The sequence below is a fragment of the Carassius carassius genome, chromosome 1, assembly GCF_963082965.1.
Source record: "Carassius carassius chromosome 1, fCarCar2.1, whole genome shotgun sequence".
Classification (NCBI taxonomy): Eukaryota; Metazoa; Chordata; class Actinopteri; order Cypriniformes; family Cyprinidae; genus Carassius; species Carassius carassius.
The window spans coordinates 21,324,501-21,344,842 of record NC_081755.1 but is presented as its reverse complement, the minus strand read 5'-3'; the positions used below and the strand labels follow the sequence as shown (position 1 = coordinate 21,344,842).

Sequence of the window (20,342 nt, the reverse complement as noted above, 5' to 3'; positions counted from 1 at the left end):
TATCTCTTTCCTTTCTCATTCCATGGCGATCAGCAACTTTCATTGTGGTATGGAATAATTAAACCGTTCAGTGAGCATGACTTTCCTGTAAAATACAGCTACTCCTTCCTCATTTTGATGGGATGAGGGCTTTTCCATGGCACAAGTCCCACCGGCTGGTCTCTGAATGAACATGGAGAAGGTAGAGTGAAAGGTTGCACAATGATTTATTGCTGCATTTGCACCTAGATCCCAGTCAGATAACTCAAGTTCAATAAACTCCTCTCACATACACATACGCATGGCTGTCTAAGATGGCAGGAACCAGAGCTGTTATCCCTCCATGTGCCTGCAGATAGATTAGCATCCCGCTCAAAGCAGCAGCACATGAAAAGAAGCTTTGATGCTTAGTATGGCTGCACAGAAGGGCAGGTGAAGGAAATGGTGGCCCCGTGCCGTCAATGAGGATTTTGGGAAATACTCCCAGCTTTTAGAGCTGGAGAAATCTATAGCCTTCTCGGAATGGGAGATAGAGCCTGGGAAAAGTGGGAGACCTGCAGCTTAATTTGGGATGAAAATGCACCTGCTTGCTGCGGTGAGGGTGGCCGTGTGATCTGGATGTTCAGTGGTTTGAGTGGGACCATACAGAAGCCAATTCATGTCAATGATATGATGAACACATGATTCTTCAAGCTTAGTACTTGGTATTTGCTTTTAAGCAGTGATCGTTCAAAGCATAAATGGAGAAATGAATGCCAAGAGTTACATGAATGGCAAAAGTTTATTAACACATCCAAAGTATAATTGCTCAAAACTGTGAAATGCAGCTAAAGAGAATTCTGTGTTTGTCAGTCTAATCCATCAATTGTTGTCTCTGTCTAAATTTTTGTTTAATTACTGCTTTTATTACATGCATTGTTAAACACTCCAATAAATATTGTCTCCTTTCATGATCTTTCTTGAGAACTAGATGAAAGCTGGGATTTCAGCAGAAAACATGCAACACACAGTGTTTGTTTTTTGTATAGATAACATAAGTTATTCTAGCAAATGAGTATCTTATAAATCCAAACCAAGATTTCCTCCTGAATCACGCTGGTTGTCAGATTGAGGACATTTAACACTATTGAGCACAACTGACAATGGAAGGCGACAAACTTTACACTGTAAACTGATGAGTTGATTTCAGCATGCCTCTGGTCATACCCTTACGAAAATTAACCATGGTTTTACTACAAATAAAACCAAAAAACCATGGTTACTATAGTTTAACCATGGTAACCACAAATTAACCATGGTTTTGCTATATTAACCGTAGTTTAACCATGGTATTTGTAGTAAATCTGTGGTTATACAAATGGTAGTCAACATGCCAAAAAACCATGGGTTACTACAGTTTTACTATAAAAAAACCATGGTTATTTTTCGTAATAGAGCTTTTAAAGGTGGCAAATCATGAAAATCTGAATTTTCCAGGTTTTAAGTGCTATAATCAGGTCCCCAGTTCATCTACCAACCTAGGAAATGTGAAATTAACCCAGTAACTTTGTTTTGGTAAGACTTTTTCTGCAAGCGTCTTAGCAAAACATGCTAAGGGTTCTGTCTTTGGCTGGACACACAAGCAGAGAACACTATTTAGAGTCGCAGCCTCAGAGGAGACAAGAGAGCAGTGGATTTTTTGATTCATTTACTGTATATTGCTGCTGCCACACAGATCTAAAACCTTCACAGACATAAGCGGCTGTTTTTGTAACTCCATGTGCTTCAGATGTGTGCACTCAGAAAACCCTAAATCAGAAGCTTAAACGAATATGAACCAGTTAGTTTGCTCGCTTCCATGGTTGCAGTTTGCTTCTGCAAACTGGCAACCCAGACTGTAGGAATATTATTGTTATTGGGTGGAATCACACAGCAAAACAAAACCAGACATTCTGACACAGAACTTAGCATGTTACCTAAATATCAGCAAATGCATTATAGTGTTTTTATATGTTAGTCAAAAAATTACATACAGCACCTATAAGGTATACTATATACAGGTATATTTCTCCAAGCGTCCTGGAAATATTGCCACGGCTATTACAGATTTAGTGTTCCTCATTTTTTTCCATCTCTTTGAAAACTAAACTAAAAATAAGCTTCATTAAATTATTGTAAAGCTGAATTACAAATCTGCTTTGATGAAGAAACAAACTCATCTAGATCTTGGATGGCCTGAGGATGAACTATGGGTGAACTATGCCTTTAATGGACTGCTTGGAACTCACAATTTCTTACTGGTAAGCTAAAGCAAAAGATAAAAATGACCATCTTAAAAAAAACAAACAAAAAAAAAAACAATCAAACAAAAAACATCTGACTTGCCTAAGATTTCTGTACAATACTGTATTGTGCACCCCTACATGAAACCAGAAGTGATTCATCTTGGCCTAAGACAGTCATTGTTTTCAACAGGGAATGCTAATCCAAACATGCATAAGCCATCTTGTCTGGTGTGTGAATTGCACATCTCCTGATGCTACTTTTGTGCAATAACTGTGTGTGTTTTTAGCCACCAACTGTTTGTGTCTGTACCCACCAGGAAAGACTAAAAAATCACAGATGGCAATGACAAAGCATAATCAAAGAAAACAACGACGAAAAAGGTTTTCCTCTGGGTGAAAGCAATCAAGCATCCCCTAGCAATTATCCGATCACAAATGAGTCAGGTAGCCCTGGCAGTGTTGTTTCAACAAAGGGAATATGGCAGACACACTCCGTCGATCCACCCTATTTTATGTGTGGTTGTTACAGCTTCTGCTTGCAAATATCCCCGAGAGCGTGTGATAGTGTCTCACAGTTTTTAATTAATGTGTACACCTGGTGATGTTAATTAAAACCAGACTGATCATTACCCACCAGAAAAGATCATATGGATGCTTGTGCTACCAGCCAACAAATGTTGAGAACAACTGAGGAGTTACTCTAACAAGAATTAAGCACAGGTGCAGTCTTTAGGGGCATTAATTATTATTATTATTATTTTTAAATGGGGATTTTTAGGTAAATAAATGGTTATTCAATTTATCAATACTTTGTTAAATATCCTAATAAGGGGGCTTAAAGGGACAGTCCACCCCAACATTTTACAAAATCACAGCGTGAAAATGATTTAAACACCCTCATGTGATTCCAAACCTTTATGCATTCCATGTTTTATTAGTTTATTTCCCTGCAGAACACAAAAGAAGATATTTTGAAGAATGCTGATAACCAAAATGATATTTTATAGAATGTTGGTAACCAAGATATTTTGAATAATGTCGGTAACCAGCAAAGATATATTGAAGATTGCTGGTAACCAAAATAATATTTTTAAGAATCTTTTGAATAATAGTGGTAACAATATATATATATATATATATATATATATATATATATATATATATTGAAGAATGTTAGTAATATAAAAAGTATATTTTAAAGAATGTTGGCAACAAAAAGTGTATTTCAAAGAATGTTGGCAACCAAAATATATTTTGAAGAATGGTTGTAACCAAAAAGATATTTTGCAGAATGTTGGAAACAAAAAATATATATTTTGAAGTATGTTAGTAACCACAAATATATTTTGAAGAATGTTGGTAACAAAAAAGTATATTTTGAAGAATGTTTGTAACCAAAAATATATTTTGAAGAATGTTGGCATCAAAAAAAGTGTATTTCAAAGAATGTTGGTAACCAAAATATATTTTGAAGAATGTTGGCAACAAAAAGTGTATTTCAAAGAATGTTGGTAACCAAAATATATTTTAAAGAATGTTTGTAACCACAAAGATATTTTGAAGAATGTTGGTAACAAAAAATGTATTTTGAAGAATGTTGGTAACAAAAAATGTATTTTGAAGAATGTTGGTAATCAAAAGTGTATTTTGAAGAATGTTTGTATGAATGAATGTTAGTTGCAACTAAACATTTAGGTTCAAAATGACATCCATAGTATCTTTGTCCATACTGTGGAAGTGAACATGACTCAAAACAGTTTGGTTATCAACATTCTACAAAATATATTTTACCAGGTTACCAGGATCTTCTTCTTATTTTACTCCACAAATGAAAGAAACACATATATAGGTTTAGAATGGAATGAGGGTGAATAAATGATGACAGAATTTTCATTTTTGGATGGACTATCCCTTTAAGCCCTATGAGTTAGAAAAATGATGTGAGTTCAAACTGATTGCATCATTTGTTAACCTCATTCTATTTTGAACATACTTCTCGTATTTTACAGATGTAGCAAGACTACATCTAAATATACCATAATCATCTTGGACAACATCCAAAAGCAGAACAATATGTTTTTGTTTAAACGAAAATGACTTAGTCTATGCCTCTTAAACTTACACTTAGAATGAAAGTATGCAGGGTAAATTCTAAAAAAAAAAAAAAAAAAATGGTTCTCCACTGGGCGTGCATTCATTAAATTGAAAGACTGCAATATCACTTACTTCATAGGTTTGAACAGTGCTTGTCCATAGTTCTGGAATGACATGATGAGCTTCAGCTGAGTGCCACCTGACTTCATAGCTGTGAAGGAAACATAATTACTGTAACACCAGCTGACCATCTTTCTAAAAACAAGACAATATGCACCCACACACACTAACACAATCTTCTCTTCCAGCGTTCATGCTAAAAAGCTTTCGCTCTAACTCACACGAGCATGTATTAGCAGTGATGTTTTGCAGTCTTGTAAACAGTAGGGATTATTTCTTAGTGTATTTCATCAGACTGTCAGAATATCTCATGAATATATGAAAATCCCCTTGACTAGTTAAGCAACCATCTGCTGTTTATGAGAGTAGAAGAGTTAAATGGTTGAAAAAGTAACGAGTTATGGCACAAATTTGTGAGTTACTACAATATGACAGTCTCATGACAGTCTTCAAATGAAGGCTCAATGACATAAATCAAATTTTTTTTTTATTCACACCAGGGTTATTATAGTTAAAACAAAAATAGTAAAAAACAAACCAAAAAAACTAAAACACACACTCAAAATATTAAATGAATTTGAAATTCATTAAAATATAATCTCTTTACATACATTACTATATATATAAACACAAAACCCATATTTACTGTGTGTGTGTGATACACTACATTATATTTTATAAAGATTACATTTCTACTTATAATATATTCTAAAATATGCATTTTTGGGAGAAAAATGAAGGTCCTCACGGTGACCTAAGAACTGCAGTTATTAAACAGCTCATCATATTTCTTCAAAGGAAGGTAAACAGACTTTCATAAGAATAAAACCAGTGAATCATATGGACGTTTATCACAAATGATGTCCCTTGCAAGTGTTCACAAGTGGTTTGTGTATGTATAGGCTTTTGGCAGCTTAAGTTAGTCACAACAAATCATATTTACTACAAAGCGAATAATCCCCCCAAATTACACCATACTGTCTACAGTGAAGTAATGTTGCTCACGGATTTCCCAGCAGGGGTTGTGTCTCGCAATATCTTTTCAAATGCCAGATCCAGGCAGTCTAGTTCTGTAAGTCTTAAAACTATGAGAGAAGTCAGGATACTGCCCTTAGATCAGCAGAAAACAATTTTGTCAGGCTGATTAATGAGATTGAACAGCAAAGATGGCTGATACGGCTTTACGTTGAGTAATCCAAAAATTCTGTGTCATATTTCCCCAGAGGGCACCTGTGCAATTCTGGAGCAGTAAAGTCTTATTAAACTCATTAGTTTAGCAGAGACACGTCAGTTGGAACCAAGCCATAATGTCGTAGCATAATGGTGGATCTGGGTCTTCACATACACAAATAAGTTTTGTTAAACCATACATCTTTTGATTTGCTTCAACTGCTCTATTTATCTGATTAAATTCGTCTTATTTTTGTTAAATGTTTCCAGCAAAACGCTATTTTAGAGTCTTTTTTGAAAGCACTGCAATCAGTTATTCACTGAGTGCTAAATTTATAACCTTAATTAATCCTAATATGACTGAAATTACCTCCAGGAAAGTGCTATTTGTTCCAGAGGCTGCACTGAACCACACTGTAAAAAAGTGAACAAAGACAGCTCTTTTTGTACCATAGGGGGTGAAGAGTGATTTTGTTCATGTTAAATATCTTCTCCTATCCCTGTTTAATATGCAGAAAACTATAATTAAGCCATTTGTAACTTTATGAAAAGTTAATATATTCAATTGTGCTAAATTATAACTGTATCATTAAAAATTTTCAAATACAAAAGGAAGGGATTATGAAGTACATATACAGTAAGTGGGTCGAAAAAACCTAATTGATATAATATACATTTTAACTATAATACATTTTCATTAACATGCAAATATCATCTCACACCTGTTCTTTTAATCTACTGTTTAATCTACTGTATATTATTTCCATGACAAGTATTCTCTTTATGAGTTAAAGTGTACCTCTTTTTCGCAAAGTTGGTAACACTAGTAGTGCAGAAATGACTTCACTATTAATAATCTATTTTCAATAACCCTAAAAATGACTTTATTTGCTGTCAGGTTCATTAAATGATATTTTCAATTCAAATAAATCCTTTTCATTTAGATGATAGCTACCACACAAAGCAAAGGTAAACTGATGTCTGTAGTTTGTATAGTTTCTTAAATCAGAGAATGTTTCATAAGAGCACCACATTAAAGATGTCTCACACTACACAGGGCTGGGAAAAATAAGTCACTTAAGATCTTCAGGAGGACTTTCAGAGAATAATGGAGGAAGTGTAGTTGTCAATCATATTCTCTCTTGGGAATAAAAGGACGTGTGCGTCTGCCGCTTCTGACTACAGAAATAGGTCCTGATGTTCACTAGCCATCTCAAATGCCTGAGTGCATGCACACATAAACATGTCTATGCAGATCATTCTGTACACCTCACAAGCTTCTGAATTAAATACTTCCAAATGGCACTTTCCACGAATAGTGGACAAAACACGGTCTGAAACTCTTCAAGCTGAAGTCAATTTTTTCCTTTTTCAGGAAATGAAGAGGGAAAAATGCTGCTTATCCTTCAGAAATGTCAAACTCAGACTAAATATTATATTATATTAAATATTATATTAGCATTATATTATTTTAGTAAGTATAGAAGCCCATTTCTACCACATAAGAAAAAAATATTAATGTGTTGAAAAGTCAAAACTATGACATACATGTCATATTTCTGAAATGAAAAGTCGAAAATATAAATTCAGAAGTCTAAATTATGACTTAATGACTTTTTATTGGTTTGACACAACACAAGTGGTCTAATGAATTGTGAAGAGTAATATGTGGGACATTCTAATTAACTGGCTTAAAACAGTTTGGAGAACAAAGTTCAGTACACACCTTATTAATTGGATGGTATTCATTTCATACTCTGTGACAGCTTATTTAATGTAAAAATTATACATTGTATTTAATGTATAAGTTACACGTACAAAAAACTGGCAATGTCATAGTGGTATCATGTACTGTAATCGAAAGTAGCCTGTCTATACCTATACTGTAGACAGCACACACGGTGTTAATCGAATAAAGATCTTGATCGCTAGCAAACAATAGCCTTTGCATATTTTCTTTCAATTGACTGTTGATCCAGAGACACGTCTTCAACGCTCTTGATGTTCTTAAACTTTCTGTTACAGCTGTGAGTGAACCACTTCACATGGCTCAGCGCGCACGGCAGGGAACTGAACAAAACATTCAAACTGATTCGCAAACTAATTCACTGGTTTGCCAACTGGTTTGATCAAGCCTTTGAACAGAATTGCCTCAAAAGAATGAATCATTCGCGAATGGGCATCGCCAAGAGAAAAGTAGACGGCGTGTTTGGAATAAACTGAAGCATTTATAAATTGTATTGCATTAAGATAAAGTAAAGAGAGGAATGTCGCAAACAATAACAAAGTAAAAGTACAGAGTTTTCCCAAAAATGTACTTAAGTAAGAGTAAAAGTACTGATCTTGAAATATACTCAAAAAGTTCTCTGGTGATTTTTATATCACTGTCTTCTTCCATTGAGCTTCTATTAGTTTAAAAAGTGCTACCGTGCAATTTATTCAGCTTGTCTGTAATTGGTAAACTTTGTTAATAAGGTATGCACTGAACTTAGTCCTCCAATGTAATTTTTTTTGTCTTTTATTACCATAATTTAGGTCTTTTACCAACCCAGATTTGTATGATTTGTTTTGCATTTTCATCCAAAACATACATCCAAAAAAAGCCCATCTAGCCCTTAAAATTCATTGTAATTCAACCACAATTACACTTTGCAAATCATTGACCTACTTGGCTCATGTCATTCCTATAATAGCTCTAAACCACTTGGCAATAATTGCTTTAGGGATGGCAGCACAAGGCCTAGAGCATTCCCACTTCAGCTAGGCTGCTTCATTAAAGAGGAGCAGGTCCTGCACCCAAACTCACCTACGCTGGTGATCTTCTGGGAGACCAGGTCCTTCAGCAGGGCGCCGATGACGGGGTTGTGTCTGGAGTAGAGCTCGTATCGGTTAATCCCAATGTGGAAGCGGAGCCAGTTGGGATATGACTCAGCAGTGGCCTCCCCTGTCGGACTGTACTCCTCCTCCTCCACGTTCCCCTCGTTATGCCTGCCGGTAAAGGACGGTGGAGGACATTAGTCACCATCAACACAGATGCTGTCTGACAATACGGAAAATATATTTGAATTTATTTTTAAACTTACAAGAACTTTTTAACATTTGAGAAATTCAAATGAGGGGAAAAACACCAAACTTTGTAAGGGCTATTGAAGAAATCCTGATATATTTATCTTTGAACTACAGCAATATAATATTGCAGTATAAGTGTCTATATAATTACTAGACCCAGATCCATTCTGTATACATTTCCACTGATTTGCTTGGGAAATCAAATCAGTTCAGTGGATTTCAACATGATGAAACAAACCTGAAAACACTTAATTTTCATTTCTCACTAAAAGCAAAACTGAATTAACCAAAAGAAGTACACATCAGCTTTCAAACAGAGCACTTATTATGGCAGCGATTATGTTGCCCTGCGAATTGGACATCACAGGATATTACGCCATGATTCCAGTTCGAAGTGAACATATATGTTCCAATCAAAGTGCATTGAAGTTAGAATGTGTATTGGTACATAAGTATGTATGGATATTGTATTGTTTTTTTAATCATTATATATTTACTTATATTTACTTATTTATTTGTTACTTATTTGCTGGCATGGGGTTGTTCTGTAAAACGTGAAAAGCTTTGAATAAAATATTTAAAAATAAAAATATAATCAAGTATTTTACATATGCTTTCAAATATAAATCTGCACGGTTTTCAGTCATCAAAAAGCTTCATTTAAGTTAAATTAACTCTACATTTATCTGAAGAGCAGTCTTTTTATGTTTTTTTTTTGTTTGTTTGCATTTTTATTTATTTATTTATTGAAATGATATAAAACTGAGCATGTTTGAATGTGACTGATGCCATGCACAGATAAAACTGTGATGGCCGTGGAATTACTGAATACATCGGCTGTACCTCATTTCTCTGAGGCCCCTGACCTCACAATAATACACAAGCATGAGTTCAGTCTATTACAACATTGTGTCCCATCAAAACATGAAAAGGAATAATAAACAGTAATGTGACAGCATCTGGATGACAAGCTTGTCGAATGAATTTTCAGTGATTAACAAAACACTGTTAAATCAGCCTTTTTACTCAACTATTCATGTTCAGCTCATCTGGATCTGGATCCAGATCACTCAGGCATGGTTAAAAGGCATGTTTATTTCATTCAGGCCTGGTTAAAGGCAGTGAGAATAAGCTATCCCTGAAGGACGTGAGAGTTTGCTGGGTGAAGAACAAAAAGAGAGGACACAGGAGCAAACAAAGGGCATGACACCAACAAAAAACCCTTCAGCTTAATGCATCTGACAGCTCTGAAGAAAACAACACATCACACCAGAGGAACAGAGATGAGTCCTAGCAGCAAAGCTTTTAACACTCACAATGAGTCAGTATGAACTGGAAATTATGAAAGGCACCCAAGCCACAGTATCACTTCTTTCCACAACATATGCGCTCTTATTTTTACTTCCAATTTTAAAAATACATGTACTTCTCTTCTAAATTATTGCTTTTAATCTCTATTTCCACTGAGAATCTGACTTTATTACGACTATCGCTTACTCAGAATGTGAAAATTATGACCCCTGGGTGTGATGTGAGAAACATTTCCTTAATTTCCCTGGTACTTTAGGATAAACACATTTTCAACACTCTTCTCAGTTTCTGTATATATATACACTATATACACATACAGTGGGTTCCTGAGTATTTAAAAAAACTATACTATACTTTTCAGCTAAATTTAAATAAGAAACCACACAAAACAATTCATGAAACAACACAAATTATCCCAATTCTCTTAATATGACATCTGGTTAATACCAACATAAAAAAAAAGAAACCTTGCAAGATAAAACTCAAATTTTGTCTAATTGGATTTTTAACGATAGATCTTATAGTTGTGACAACTGAAGAACAAGAACCAGTCTCCATTCGTATTTTAATTATACAAATAACTGGGATAGGCTATATATATATATATATATATAAAATCATTTCATATGCATATAAATATGTATTCATTCCATTCTTCTTTTTTTACAGCTGCTTTGTGATAATTATATTATCTCTTTAGAAGGAAAGACTGGGCAAGCTGTCACATTTTTAATGCTGTGAATATTTCTCAGCACAGGTTCGTTTTCTTTTACCAGACACACCTGGTTTTGTCAACAAACAAAACATTGTGAATCATTCAGCAAGGCATGCTGTCACTAGAATATGTGCTTGTCACAATGAAACCTGCAGTTTATTAACACTGATGCAAGAAAAACTGTCTTTGAAATATGAAATGTTCTCCAGCACCCGGTTTCTTTTAATTATGCACATAACCGGGACTTCAAATCTATTTTTTTATACATATAGCTAACAGCATGCATTTCACGCCAGGTTTAAAAAAGCACTTGCCATTCTTGTTGTCCGGCAGCTTTGGGGTAGAATCTGACATCACTGTTGAGGTTGAACAAAGTGTCATCTTCAGAGAGATGAGGCAGGTCGGTCTTGTAGAGGGGTTGCTCATAGAGCGCCTTCAGTCTGGACGAACCCTGCACAGCTCTCTGCTTCTGTCCGCTCACCGCATCTCTCATCAGACCTCTCTTCTCCGAGCCCGGCTGCAGCTGTCTCACTCTCTTTCCAGACTCGGCTCTCTCTGTCACCTTCTCCCGCGAGTGCGAAGTGAGGTTGGAGTTGGGTTCATTGCTGAAATCCTGCAGTAGTCTCAAAGAGTGTTTATTAGGCCAGCCCGGTTCCGCGGCGGCGGCTCTGGAGCGCTGTTTGGCCCAGGATCGAGGCTCCTCGCCCGGTGTGTGAGCGCAGGAGCAGCCGCCTCCACCTCCAGCGCTGGAGCTCGATCCCGCCGCGCGCTTCTCCAGCTTGGGTAACAGGTCTATCATGATGTGCATGGTGCAGGCGACGAGAAACACCATTAAAATCAACACGCGAAATTTACGAAATAGGATCATCTTTAAGCACTTGCCACAATACGATACAGGCTATATATAATAACGAGATTCAGGGGCGCGTGTGGTGTCCTACTGTAATCCGCGTTATGATGGGAGATCAGTGTTCAAATCTAGGTGCGAAAATCCTCTTCTGCATCCAGCGGTTTCCGGATGTATCAAGAAAGATTTCTTTACGGCATAGTTGCGAGGCGCTCGATTTTGATTCTAGGTGAGGTTCAGATGTCCTGTCGCATCCTTACAGATTCGTGCCAATGCGCATCTGTAAAATGTCCCGGTAAATAATGACAAAACACGAGGAAATCGCCGCTGTGACTTTTCAAGAACCACACGGATGTCGGATCGACAGTCCCGTGTGTGGATATCTTCAGTATGTGAGGAGGGAGATAAAGTGCATTAGTTCTTCACGAGGAGCAGTCAGTGACAGGTGTAGATGTATCAGTGCCCTGTGTGTTAAATATTGGGATCCTGCCTCTCCTCGTCACAGCATTCAGATTGGCTGAGTCCTGAGACTCAAGGAAGAGCGACTCAAAGATATTCGGCTTGGAATGTCAGTGTAGTTCTCACTTTTGAAGACAGAGGGGGCTGATGCGCATCAGACTGACATTATCGTTATTGTCTGCCATTTATGGAAAGCTAAATAATGCCTAATAGATTAGAGCATATATGACTATTAAGGTTAATATATGAGCCAAAGCCTCTTGGTATTTTGAATGTGTATCTGTTAAAGAAATCAGTCAAAATAAAATCCTCTCTGAGGACAGAAGTTCATACAGGTTTGGAACGGCACAAGGGTGAGTGATTGAATAATATGTGTTAATGTTATTCATGAAAGGTTTCAGTGTCTGGTGTTATGGGATCTGTTCAAGCTCAACATTTAAGTTTTAAAGCCAAATACTGTATTGCGATATGCAAGAGCTATAAATGCAGAGACTTCTAGTTGGGAAAGATTAGTTTAAAGTACTTTATAGAGGATTTAATAGATTTGACCAAACTAGTCACCAAAGATATAAAAGACAAAAAAAAAAAAGATTAGCCTAAAAAGTGGAGGATTGAATCCTGGCAATTGTGAGCATTTTCATCAGAACAATGGTACTGGTACACTACACTGCACTACTTGATTGAGAGTTATGAATTTGATATGGCAGTCTGCCATGGTTTATGTCTGGGGCATGTGTATTGATGAGAAAGCATTTATCATCTTTGCTTTATCTTGATATGGATTATTACTGACTCAAAACAAGTTGTTGAAAAATGAAGTCTCCAAATTAATTACAGTTTAACACAGAGCCCTGGGGGTGACGTTGGAGAATGTTCGATTTTTAATAAACCTGATTTAATGGAAAATTAAAAAAAAAAAAAAAAATGGGCAAAATCTATACAATCATGCCAGAGACAATAGGTGATTGTTCTTGAACCTCACCTTTTGAGCTCCAGGAAGTGTTTGAAAACATGATTTAAATTTAGAAAAGTTATTTTACTTGATCTCAGTGTGTATTATTATTATTATTATTTTGAATTACAGTACAGTATCCAAGTCTGCATGCTGCTGCTAGTGTTATAAGTCCTTCCATACGTGTTGCCTCTCTTCCCTTATCTGAGCTGCAGGATCTAGTAGCTGTTGCTAAAATTATCCCTAAAATTTCCTAGATCTGCTGTTGAAATATTTGCTGGAAAAAACAGCCAGAATAGTTTTGCAGAGAAACACGTGTGGGTGTTTCTTCAGCTACTTTATTAAAACTAACAGAAAAACTGAACATTTTGTTATGTGAAGGTCACATTTAAACTCTTTAAAAGTACATATTTTGTAGGAGAGATATAAATATGGTGTAGGAGAGATATGAATATGGTGTGGGAGAGATATGAATATGGTTTCAGAAAATCTACCAAGACGTGATGTGTTCTGTCCACTCTTATAAGCAGAATACTTGTAATATATAATAAATGGTAGTAATATCCTCATACAGTTCTCAGTGGAAAAATATGAAAAGACTTGCAGATTACATATGGTGTGCTTTAAGTATTACAAAATGTATTCTCGGTTGACATTGTCGTACCGTGTAGTCTGAGCTCATCTTGGAGGATAAAACTCCTAAATTTTCCATATATAGAACAGATTTATGAATACAGCATGAGGGTGAAATAAATCAGGGTTATATGTAGGCCAGGACCTATTTGTTCAACTGCTAAATGACTTTAATGAACGTTTCCATATTTTGCACTGTCCTCCTTAATGTAAGCCAATTTCAGCTCCTTTTCAAGATATAACAAAGGATTTGGAGCAGTAAAGATGTTATCCTTTCTGCTTCTATCCTTCGCTGTTATGCTCATCTGACATGATCCGAGAAATCTGAGAGCTTGTAAGAACATGCCATTGTGTTTATTATGAATCACACTAGAGTGCTTCATTAATAGCTGGCCAAAGGGAGTGTAACAAAAGGAGAGCTCCTTTTGTCCCTCTCATCTTTTGACATCATTTACTCATCACAACCTGCATATTAAACATGTTTACTATGCATTTATCGGCTTGTGATACAGTCCACGTTTTGAAGTTTTCAGTTGGTAAGTCACAACCCAAATTTGAACCTCAGGTCTATTCTGTTAAGACAAAAGGAAATCAACAACAACAAAAGCAATGTTTATTGCAAATAATAAAATGCAATTAATCATAATATCGTTAGGCTAGAAAATTTAATAATTTTAAAAATTAACAATTCTTCCAAAAAAAAAAAAAAAAGTACTCATAAATGTACCCACAGGCCATACAAGATTTAGTTTTTGAAGATTGTTTCTTCATTTTTACAGATTTGGAAATTCAGCATTACATCACTTGCTCACCAATGCATCCTCTGCAGTGAATGGGTGCCGTCAAAATAAGAGTCCAAACCGCTGATAAAAGCATCACAAAAACTTTTTTTTTTAAACATCAAACCATTACATTTGGATAGAATATGAGTCCATAATCCATTGTATTGCTTAATTGAAAGTTGTCTCATCTGAATCATGAGAGAAATCTGCACCAATCAGGCATTGTTTAAAAGCGAAAGCAGTAAAAAAACAACTCTAAAAAAATATGTCAGGGGACTTAAGTTAGTACTGGCCAGAAAGGATCAGTTTAAATTTAAAAGGCTAAATTAACAATTAAATGTTAAAAGCAGCTTTTTAATTTACAAAATGCTAACTGATGTACTGAAGTGGCGTGGATCACTTGTGGATTTTTATGATGGTTTTATCAGCTGTTTAAATTCACTGCAGAAGATCCATTGGTGAGAAACTGATATAACTGATATAAATATACATTTTTCCAAATCTGTCCTGATGAGGAAACAAATTCATATACATCTTGGATGGGCGAGTAAAATTTTGGCAAATTTTCATTTTGTTTTTCTTTTCTTTTTTCCCCATATCCTTAAAATAATAATAATAAAAAAGCATACTTTCAGTATTAATACATTTCAATGTTTAACTTTTAGGCAATTTAAAAAAATATATATTTTCTTTAAACTATTTTAGTACTTTTCCAAAGTAAAACCTGGGTCCTGAAGCAAAACAATATGATAAGCGTTGCTTAAAAGCACAAAGGTGCTACCCTCTTTGTGACTGAGCCAGAAAAAAAAATGATGAAATTAATTCCAGTGTCTTGCAACAGTTTGAAGGCAAACAAAGTGTCAGCATTTCACAACTCTGCCTCAAATTGATTAACATTCCTTTTTGTCAAAATTATTCATGGCAACGCGAGATGGATTTTTCAATGCAGGCTAGAATACAGTGTTGAGGGGGTGTACCGGCCTAAATAAAGCATTGTAATCATCCTAGCAGTTGCAACAAGATTTCATTACCTCTCAAACAGGTCTGTGAAAATCGCAAACACTCGCATTTCCTTGAAGCCTGCGACAAGGAACATGAAAGTTTTTTTTGTAAACCCTGAATGCTGATGAGCCAGTTGGATGAGCTTGTTGGCAGAATTTACCCTTTCTATTTGATATAAGCTCACAGATATCTTTTATATTCTGGGTTTGGATAGCAAAACCTGACCCAAGAGATGCTCAAAAGAGCAATGTAAAGTCATCCGTCACTACATTCATGACATAAAGCAGTATTAAAAGAGAGACATCAGTCATTTAGATTCATATGCCAGTTTTATGGGAGCACTAGTAATTTCTATGTCTTAAAATCCTGCAAGGAAAACAGAACAGGTTTTCTGAAGAGATAACTTGAAAATGTGAGTAGTGCTTGCCTAAGCAAACAAGTCACCACCACTATGCTGGAGTGCTGTGGGTGGTTGTCATAATGCTGTAGTAATGTGGTTGCTTAGCTTGTCAAAATGGTTTCTAGCGTGTCAGTATGTTAGTACTTCTATAATGTTCTGGGTGGTTGCTAGAGCAGAGCTACAAGATTGCTAAAATGGTCTGAGTGGTTTTAGTGTATTGCTAACATGTTTTAGACTGTTGCTCATGAAATAATATATGGTTGGTAGTTTTGCTTTATCGGCAACGCTGTCAAAAAGCTGCCTTCTATGCGTTTACAGTATTCTCTTCTCTAGATATGGCTTGTATCCCTTTTCTCTATTGTAAAGGTACAGTCACATTACAGATTACACATTACATACAGTTGCACCACAAAATTCCGCCCCCTAATAGTCAACTAATTTTTAGTCCACGAGAAGAAGCTCGACCAAAATTTTATTCACCGCTTAGTCGCAGAAAATAAATTCCACACAAAGTAACGAAATGATGCAGTACGTGACAGACAAATTGTTAACGGCTGGTCAATGTGGTAATATAGTACAGGGGGCAGGACATCAATACGCTCAACTAACACTTGAAATATAATGTATAATCTAAATATGTATGTAGTAGCAACTTTACATGACAGCTTAATCTAATGTTAGTGCTTTCTGCCATCTCAGACTCTGTGAACTTGATCGCGTCACTTCGAAACTCTGTATTCTTGCCTTATTACAAAAATATATTTCTAGAGAAAGAAAATTTTAAATTAACCAATTCAAATCGAAACAAAATAGCCTCAGATTATGTAAACCATAAGAAACATGCATAGAGGCGTGTACTGCGGAGATGACGAGTTAGTGTCGCCGACTTCATCTCTTAAACCCAAAACAGAAAGCACTAGTGTATCAATAAATTATTAAAATTTTAATGCAGTGTACTTGCTGTTTTTCCCTAACACATTCATAATTATTATATTTGCTGGTGCGCTGTGGCAAGACTTTTTTGCGTGAGCATGAGCACTTAGGCTATGTAGACAATTAAAGGCTCATGATAAATTTTTATTTATATGGTCTATTAATAAAAGTGCTTTTATTAGTCGACTTATGGTTAAAATGAACGACTAATAGTCGACCAGACAAATCTTTAGTCAAGGGCAACCCTAGTAGGAACCCATGCATTCAAAATTTTTAAGTGAGGGCAAAAAAGTTGCCCACACAAATTTCACTTGTGTTCAAGTTGGTCATGCAAATTCGCTGAATTGAGCTACAGGAAGCTTGGTTTTTATGTGAGCTTCAGGCATTTTTACACCATTGACATTATTGACAATGGGCAGTTTTTGCTTCTGAAATTCCACTCAAGTGGGTTGTTTTGTCTGTTTTCATTGTCTGCTGCCCACACTACCGAGAGTGACGAGTGAGAAAACAGCAGTTAAGAAAGCATCTGAGCATAGTAATGTGGATATGTTTTCACGATCTTTGCAGTTCAGTACTCCAGTCCAGTAATGTCACATTTATTTATATAGCACTTTATACAATATATCGTATGAATATAAATCAAAATTTTACAGTATTAAACATGAAAAACAGTGTCAGTGTCACTTTTAATTGAAATTTTAATTACAACTGACAATGTGACTTCAATTTCTTCAGTAAAGCAGCTCTCCATTGTGTTTGTATTTTTCCTTGCATTTGTCCTCGTCAGACCGAACAGATGAGATGGATTTCCACATCAAATGAGTGAGTAATTAATGACAGAATTTTCTTTTTTGGGTGAACTATCCCTTTAAGGTCAGACTACACTACACAAGTTTTGCTCAGATTTTTGCCAAAATGTACATTCAATGCCAGTTACCAAAAGTCAGAGCTGGTCTAAAGATTTGAATTGATAGATTTTGCAGTAAATCATGAATTGTATGATGGGCACAGACAGTGATTTTCTGGCTCATATCAAACTAGGATATCAAACGTTTGACATTTTGAGCTGATTTTAATACACATGTTGTTTCAATTTGCCTCTCCTAGCAATGAGGCGTATGTTTCTGTGTGAGTTTGTTGTGTTTGGAACGACTTGAAAATCATGTGTTATCCTTACTCAATGTAATCGTCTGTAATTCTTACACATTTATATGATGCCCAGTTTGTAACCATTTAAAAAGTCAACAAATAATATGATGTCTAGTGTTTTTGTTCAGTGTATTCCAGCTTTTAGCAAGCAACAGAGACTAATTCTTACGTTACTGCCCACATACTATGATTCAGCACTATGAAGACTTCCTGAGTCACTGAGGGGTGTATGTTCACACTCATCCCAATGGAATAGATGTTGATGTTACACAGCAGGTCTGTTCAGCAATTAGGGATCTATCTTTAAGAATTATGGTAAAAACCTAATCCAGAATGCATAATTCCCATATTTGTTTTGCATTTTGTCTTAAAGTCTCTTTTTTTATGCATGCCAGTAAGCGTTTTTTTATAGAGAGAGGTCAATGAGGTGAAACTTAGTATTTTTCCATTCACCTCCTCAACTATGCTTTTCCCAGGATGATGTCAGAGTGTCATATTTATAAACTATTGTCGCCAAAGGTTGATGACCTTTGGTCTTCTAAAATGAGTGCGAGCTCAGATGTGGCATATTCGAGCTAGAGGTGAGATGGCTCATTCTTGGCATTGATCCAAGGTGGACTCTTTGCCAAGTCTGGGAGGTATTTCAAGAATGGATTGTTCCTCCTCCAGGAGAAGAAAATTGGAATGTGGGAATAAAACTTTGAGGGCTGGTGTCAGTGGATCAATGTGTATTCATGATTCCACACCATCCAGGTCCAGCTGGGTCTGCTTCAGAAGAACTCTCAGTATCTCTATTGGTTTTTTATAGTCCTCGCACGGTTTCAGTGCATCAGTTTGACTGACATCCAGGCTGTTTAGATGCATTAGCCTGAGTAAAATGAGGTTTATTGCAGCATTGTCAGGTGGATAATTGAATTTCTTTCATGTTTTTGTGGCCTTTTCTCTTTGTCACACAGAGCATAATGTTCCAGACTTTGACATGACAGTCTGCAGTGTTCCCAGCAGTATTTGAAGTCCGCAATGTGAGCTGTCTGACAACTTGATTGAGTCCAAGGTGCAAATTGTAGCTTATCTTTCGGATGTTGTTAAAAAAGACTAGAGTGGACTTCCGGTATAGCCATGAAGGCGTGAGGTCGAAGGAAGAAGGGCTCCCGACCTACATTTTCAAACTAAACTTGTTACACACCATTTAGCGTCAGTCATTTTTGATATACGCGTTAGAACATTGCTTGGTGAATTATGAGTCACACTAAGCAGAAGCAACCGCACCCCTCAGCCCCACCGACCACGAGAGCTAATGCTAGCATTGCCGGTAAGTTAGCAACCATGGCCGCTACCTCTAATCTCGAAAAACAGGCCATGACGGAAACTTCTGAATCTGTCTCCATGGACCAGTTGATCTCTGAATTAACTAAACAGCGCATCAGTATCAGGGAAGACATTTCTGACTTGATTCGGGAATCTATTGGTCCTTTACAAAGCTCTGTAAATGCACTGAGAGAGACTGTGGATGGCTTTCAAAGCCGTTTGGTCGCGACAGAATCCCTGGTTGGGGAGAATTTTGAAAAACTGACAGTGGCCGAAAACACAATAAAAACTTTGCAAGCGCAGAACACATCTCTCATTGACCGCATTGAAGATTTGGAGAATAGATCGCGAAGGGCAAACCTGAGGATTGTGAACATTCCAGAAGGGAGCGAAAACGGTCAAGATCCTGTTACGTTCATTTCTGAGATGCTGCTAGAGGTGACGGGCACGGAGGTCTTCGACAAGCCACCAGCACTTGAGAGAGCGCATCGATCACCCGGTCAAAAGCCAGCTGATGGCCGTAAACCACGTCCATTTGTGGTGTGCTTTCACAGGTTTCAAGAAAAGGAGCAATTACTGCGATGGTCAAGGCGGCATGAGGCGAAATACAAGGGGAATCCAGTCAGAATCTACCCAGATCTCAGCGCTATGCTGTCAAGGAAACGCGCGTCTTTCAACGGCATTAAGCAGTCACTCTATCAGAAGAGCATTCGATTTCAATTGCTCTACCCGGCTCGTCTGAGAGTGACTTTTAATGAAGAAACTTTCATATTCAACACACCGGAGGAGGCGAAACAGTTCTACGATCAACGCATCAATGTTTAGGATTTCCTGGATTTTTTATTTAATTATTTTCTTACGCTCAAGGTCTCCCTTTTGAGCGAAGGATGACGGATAATTATTTGATTTTTCTTGAGACGGTTGAAAAAGGTATAAATACTTTAATTTTTTTGTGACTTTGAAAATAGTTTGTTGTTCTAAACCTAACTCAAACAAGCTGATGGTTTTGTGACATAGACACACTCCACCGAGTTAAGTTAAAAGTGTTTTAAACACTAATAATGCTTCATAAGGGTAACGGTCGGGTTGCTCCCTATAGGTTGGAATGGTTTTAAGTCAGTTGAGGGACTACTGGGGGTTTGATAATAGGGGCCT

At 36.5% G+C, this 20,342-nt stretch overlaps 1 protein-coding gene across 2 annotated transcripts in view; it reads right to left on the bottom strand.

Moving 5' to 3' along the window:
* LOC132141434 (extracellular serine/threonine protein kinase FAM20C-like) overlaps positions 1-12,131 on the bottom strand; it is a 55,282-nt gene extending 43,151 nt beyond the window's left edge. Inside the window, exons 1-3 of one of the 2 annotated variants that reach the window (XM_059550946.1) lie at positions 11,030-12,131; positions 8,434-8,608; positions 4,470-4,548 (exon numbers count right to left, since the gene is read on the bottom strand). In XM_059550946.1, coding sequence (XP_059406929.1) covers positions 4,470-4,548; positions 8,434-8,608; positions 11,030-11,590 — 815 coding nt within the window. In that variant the 5' untranslated portion in view covers positions 11,591-12,131. Of the gene's footprint in view, positions 1-4,469; positions 4,549-8,433; positions 8,616-11,029 lie in introns of both variants that reach the window. The other variant, XM_059550937.1, reaches the window with a different exon arrangement.
* Positions 12,132-20,342: the final 8,211 nt, after the last annotated feature.